This window comes from Trachurus japonicus, chromosome 22 (assembly GCF_045865225.1).
Source record: "Trachurus japonicus isolate A0001 chromosome 22, Traja_1.0".
Lineage (NCBI taxonomy): Eukaryota > Metazoa > Chordata > Actinopteri > Carangiformes > Carangidae > Trachurus > Trachurus japonicus.
In genome coordinates this window covers 17,766,817-17,773,024 of record NC_140928.1, presented here as the reverse complement: position 1 = coordinate 17,773,024, position 6,208 = coordinate 17,766,817, and the positions used below count along the sequence as shown (strand labels likewise).

At 41.7% G+C, this 6,208-nt stretch overlaps 1 protein-coding gene across 1 annotated transcript; it reads left to right on the top strand.

The window, feature by feature from the left end:
* Window positions 1–477: 477 nt before the first annotated feature.
* Window positions 478–2,462, top strand: cox8a (cytochrome c oxidase subunit 8A). The gene is made up of 2 exons (XM_085766968.1): window positions 478–648; window positions 2,127–2,462. The coding sequence occupies exons 1-2, from the start codon at window positions 532–534 to the stop codon at window positions 2,220–2,222; spliced, it is 213 nt and encodes a 70-aa protein (XP_085623094.1). The 5' UTR covers window positions 478–531; the 3' UTR covers window positions 2,223–2,462.
* Window positions 2,463–6,208: the final 3,746 nt, after the last annotated feature.

The window sequence follows — 6,208 nt, the reverse complement described above, 5'->3', positions numbered from 1 at the left end:
CCCTGTTACAATTGCCCCGGTCTCCCTACAAAAGGTACCTTGTGCAAATTAAATAAAGTGCCAATACTTCAACTAAAATGCAAGTGCATTGATAAATTCATTGTTCAAGTGCATAAATAAATCCCATTATGTCATATTCACAAAGGACCAAACCGATTTACAGATAACAAGGTGCCTGTGGTGGATTCCAGTGTCGGATGAGCGGCGAGTTTGGTTTGAACGTCTGATCCAGAGCGATAGATATAACAGGAGGACATACATAACATAACCCTCCCGGACGCAATATTTTTTTTCGTAGGATGAGTCCGGGAAAGGCGGGACTTTCCCGGACTCATCCTACGAAAAAAAATGTCGCCTCCCGCAAAGCTTTTTTTTTTTTTTTTTTTTTTTACCCTCCCGGACAGCAGGCGGCGCTAGTAGTCTTCGATGAGGTAAATGGGTGACACCATGACCTCTGCGATGACTCACTTCCTGCTAACGCCATCGCATCATCTCAGTCTAGAAGACGTCTCTTCATCGTAACAGACGAACATGTCGGGGTTCCTGAGGACCATCGCCAACCGTGCTGCCCCCGCCCTGCGGCAACAGACCGTCGTCCAGAGAGCAAGTCTCTACAGCAGACCGGCCAAGGCGAAGCTCGGCGCCGCCGTAAGTCTGCTCCGACCCCTCCGCCGACTTGGCTCAGTGCTAACTAACTGACATGAAGAAGCTAGCAGTTTGTCCTTGGCTGACGAGGTCAAAGCCGGTATTTGTGAAGTCAGCTGGTAGTCTAAAAGCCCATGTGCTTAGTTAAAAGGTGCAGTGACTAACCAGTCTAATATGGTTCTGAATTTAAAGTTACACATGGGGCAGAGTGTGTTTATTTCTCCTTTCTGTGCTCTAGTAACGTTAGCTAGGCTCATGTTAGCAGAGACGTTAGCCGGTCCGACTCCGCGCTGTGTCCATGCAACTAATCGTGACAAACATAATATCATTAACAGGAATGGACGTGTTTTACATTTAGGTGGACTAACATTAATCCACCTGACTCCTGGCAGCACAATGCTTAATAGCATGTAACGTTAACGTTAGCTACGGAATGACACCTTGACAGGGCCGGCCCTAGGATTTTGGTGGCCCCCTAAACAAGATTTTTGTTCGTGGCCCACTCTAAGCGCAAACACCAAATCACTGGGTAAAACTGAATACAGACATGTTTATGCCCTCTGAGGTTTGAGGCCATTTTCTCGACTTTTACATATTTATGTATCTTTTTAAGATACTTGCAGATGTAACAATACTCAAGTGTTTTATGTCTAAATATTAGAACCTCCGCTGTAAGCACACTGAGGCCAATTTGTCCTAGAACACTGTATAAAGAAATAATTTAGGCCAAATGCCGGAAATTTGAGGTCTGCTTTTCGAAAGATTTCAAGTCCCTTGTGAAAACACACCTTCAGTCATGAGAATGAACTGTTTTGGTGCTTGAAATAGGATATGAATACAGTAATAGATAAGTGTAGAAAACAAGTCTAAAATGAAATTTTGTAAGATTGCTTTTTGAGCACAAATGTTGTCATTCTGCCATTCTATTTTCACCAAATGTCTCAAATGTGAGATAAAAGAAGCTGAATATTGACTTCACATTACATATAAAGCTCATAGCGTGCATGCAGACCTCAGGATGTTTAAATGACTTGAATGAACCCTGGTACCTTTCTGATCATGTGGCCCCCCACCTAACGGCTGTGGCCCTAAACAACCGCATAGAGTGTTTATGCCAGCGGCCGGCCCTGCACCTTGAAGTACCGAATCAATGGCACCAAATAGCAGTTTTAGGCTGCAGTAAAACAAATTTAGATTTTTACCATGTGTATTTCTGGTAAATCCAAGTCAGTTCAACACATATAATTTTAGTAGGTTATGTCTGAGGTTGAGTTAATTTATACGTTGACCAGTGAAAAAGCCAAAGAGAATTGCAGTCACAGCTCAGTGAATTTCATGTTCCTGAATGTTACTCCTGAAAAGCCTGATGTAAGTAGATTTCCAGGCTGTGTTGGTATCAGCAGATGAGCTGCCATCGCTGTGGCACTGAAGCTCCTGATTGGCTGTCGGCTGACATAATGTCCTCTCTCACTGTTCTTCAGGAAACTACCGTTGGATTGGGGATGTTCGCCCTGGCCATCCTGGGTCCATCTGGCTGGGTCCTGGCCCACATGGAGGATTACAAGAAGAAAGAGTGAACTGGACTTTTTAACAGTTTGACCTGGTGTGTCCAACCTCCTGTCTCTAGTCACCAAATGGGACCTTAACCATTACGTTCCCCTATAGAGAGGAATCAAGACATGTCTTACCCTCTGACTGCTCCACTCCACAGCTCAGACACAAACCAACTACCTTCAAAACAATGACTCTGATGCATTGAATACTGAATGCATCTTTCCTCTTAAACAGTATGTTACAATATTAAATTTTAAACACAATTGTGTTGGCTGTGATGTGTGTTTGTCCCCTGCAGATTAGGCTCAGAAAAGAGAAGAGTAACGGGCAAAGGTCAACTAATAACTACCATTCAATCTCAGTCTTTTACAGTGGTGACAATTGCTGTGTCTCAATTCAAATACTTCCATACTTTAACTAAGTATTTTGAGTACCGGTATGTAAGTGCGTCTCAATTTACAAGTATGTAAAAATGCAGTGTTTAATAGTTGAGCGTAGAAATGGGACAGGCCCTCTGTCTTCCTTCAAGGTTACCCTATAGCCTTCACAAAGGTCTTCAAAATGTTACTGTTAATCATCTATTATTATTCCACTGCCCAGCACACACCCAGTCAGCGGTCTCAGTGACTGCAGGCCTGTGGCATTGACACCAGTTATCACGAAGAGCTTTGAGGCACCACACCGACCCATCTTAAACACTGGGGTAATACATGAGGCTGCTCATTATGGATTTTAGCTCTGCATTTAAAACAATTTTTCCAAGCAGACTGGTCAATAAAACACTAGACTTAGGTTTCCCACTGATCAGAATCCTACTCTACACACTGTAGCCTACACCCATGACTGCTTCCCCACCCACCTGAGACTTAACAACATTAAAGGGATAGTTCACCCAGAATTGAAATTTCACTCATTATCTACTCACCCTCATGTCGACTAAGGGCTGGGAGAAGTTTCAGAGTCCTCCGTGCCTTCTCTGAGTTACAGGGGGTCTTGGCGTAGCACTACATGTCCATATAACGGTTGCAAATGGATACCAACTGTCTTCGTGACAAAAAGACAACAAAAAACATCCAAATACCTCCATGCTGCTCGTATGTAATGTCCGGTTCGCAACCGTCATATGGACATGCAGTGCTGCACGGAGCCCCCCTGTAACTCAGAGAAGGCACAGAGGACTCTGAAACTTCTCCCAGCCCTTAGTCGACATGAGGCTGAGTAGATAATGAGTGAAATTTTAATTTTGGGTGAACTATCCCTTTAAGTTCAAAGGTGATATAACTATCACCTATATAATCTTAGCCTTAGATGTGAGAGGAGCAACACATTTATGATGTGTTACAACACATACCGTATCACAGTTGTTCATACAGAGGGACATAACTCGAAGAACATACATTAACACAAACTATTCATCAGTATACAGTAAGATTCATGTTACTTCCACAGGTGCTGAGGACAGAGCAGAGACTGCAGTGTGAATTTTCTCCTCCACTGTCCTCTCACTAAATTTTGCAACATACGTAAGGAGGCAGCTGACTCACAGTATTGTCACATGTCATGTAGCGGAGACAGGGTTAGTTGAGCCACTTTTTGTATTCAGGATTACTATATTGAGGCAATTATAGTTTCTGCTAATACATTCAGGATGTTGTGCATCCCTACAAACAAACAGAATGAGTATAAACAATAACTGTTGATAATATAGCATGTCCAAAAAAGTGGTCTTGTGGCACAACTTACCCTGTGTATGGGGTAAGTTGATCCACCCCCCCTCCTTCCCTTCCATCCATCTCCCACCTCCCCCTTTACTCACTATTCCACCAGGTTGCAGGGGAACACAAACTGCTGGGACTTCCTGCTGAGCCACCAACTCACTGAGCTTTGGGGAGTTTTACAATCACATGGCATATTGTGACGAACCCCTCATCTTTCTCTTTTAAAGTAAAACTTGGTTTACCATGAACAGCTTTGCCTCTTCTCAGGAACTTACTAACTGTGCTCATAAACATCCAGAATCATGATTTGATATTTGGACATATAGCTACAGACAAAATTCACTATTGGGCAGATGGCTCAACTTACCCCAGAGCTACCATATTGACTTAATCAGTCCCCACAGCTAAAATGATGCACTTTTGTGCATGGTTTACTACCTCATGTTGTAGCTCATAGATATCACAACGGATGTAAAACACATTTTGAATTATCTGTTTTGGTCTAAACACAGTTCTCATGAAACTTATGATCGACTGAATTCACTTTTGAGAGTGAAAAATGTTTTGGACATAAATGTTAAACCAGTGGTTCCCAACCTGGGGGGCGCCAAAGATCCAGGGGGGGTCGCGAAGCCCTCTTGATTTTAAGGGGTTTAATAATTTTAATGTAATTAAAATGTTAAATAAATGAGTAGGCTAAGCATTTAATTCATATATGTGACAAAATCAACTAAATTCAAGGGCCACATTAAACATTTATTTGTGTATTTAAATAGATAAACAAATAAATTATAGACCTATATCAATAGATGATTGAATATCAACAGTTTTAAAACATTAAATACATATATACAGCAGTCAAAAAAAAAAAGGGTCCCTTTGAAAAAGTTATGGTTGTGGTTCATGGATCTATTTAATATACATCCATCCTCCCAGTCTGCTTCCTCCTCCTAAATATTTGGTCACATGCTCAATTTTTCTTACGGTTTCCTAGCAAGAAGAGGTGGCTCAACTCTACTATTTTTCCCTGTTAAAAAGGGGTTTCCAATTCCTGGGAGTTCAAATTTGAGACATTTGACCGCTTCCAGCACCCGTACTTTGAATGCACTGACTTGGCGAAGCTCACGGTGAAACCAAAACTGTCTGATTGTGAAACCAGAGCTTAGAAATTCTCTGACCACAGCCAGGCTACGACATTTGATCATGTGACAGAAAGAAAAACAGACGTCTGACAGCACGTGACTCCTCCTCAGACACACGGACCTTCCACCACCAGGTAAAACCAAAACACGTCGTCGTTAAACTGTTGCTTAGTTAATGAGTAACTGAGTTTAGTAGGCTAAATACGTGTCGCCATTAACGCGCCGTCAACAGAACTAGGAGGAAACATCCGCTCCTGTAGAAGTTGGCTCGCTTGCATTGTTAGCACATTAGCACTGCCTCTGCAAACTCAATAGAAAAACCTGGCTTCTCAGAGTCTCGCTATTGTTAATGATAATGTAATCTGTTTTATACTATCTATACCCCCCAGCCTACTCCCCTTTGAGACAAACCTATAGGATACTTTTAAATAATGCACATTACAAAAAAAAAAGCTACAAGAAAAGTCAATAACACTGGATATCTTTAGCATACACTCTGCACAAATCATGTAAAAAGCAAGATATAACCTACTTCCAGGTGAGGTATAAAAAGGCAGGGTGGGTGGGTAGGAGAATTAGTCTAATGTCAGAACAACTCTGAAAAGTGTGTGTCAGTCTGTGGGGTCCAATGGGCTTTATGCACAGCTCTACTACCAACTGATTAATCCAGGTGTGCCTGACCATTGTTGTGAGGTCAGACACACCTGGATTAATCAATTGTTCCAATAATGTAGGACAAGAAATAAACGAGCTGGCTTATTTCAGGAAGTAGTAGAGCTGTGCATAAAGCCCATTGTGGAATAGTCCAGAGAAGGAGCTCAAAAATAGCAAAAACATAAAACTGTTAAAAAATATATATCAGGAAATCTCCCGTGTATGCGTGAATGTCTGTGTGAACCTCATGTTAGGTGATTATAAAACCGAGAGTGAGTCTTTGTTTGCTTGTATTTGGTTTCTTTTGTTTTACGTTGAATATGGAATGATGGAGTAGTGAATATGGGCTGGGAACTGAAAAGCTCGGCTTCCTCCTGCTCCTTTTCAAGCATTCTTTGTTTACTGATTTAAATATTGGACTTGGACACTATAACGTGTTACTTATTTTATATGTCTTTTCTCTTTGAAATAAAGAATAATCGAATCAAATTGTTG

Coding starts and splice junctions, on each gene's coding strand:
- cox8a (XM_085766968.1), top strand. CDS start 532: ATGTCGGGGTTCCTGAGGACCATCGCCAACCGTGCTGCCCCCGCCCTG. Junction 649..2,126: donor AGGCGAAGCTCGGCGCCGCC/GTAAGTCTGCTC, acceptor ACTGTTCTTCAG/GAAACTACCGTTGGATTGGG.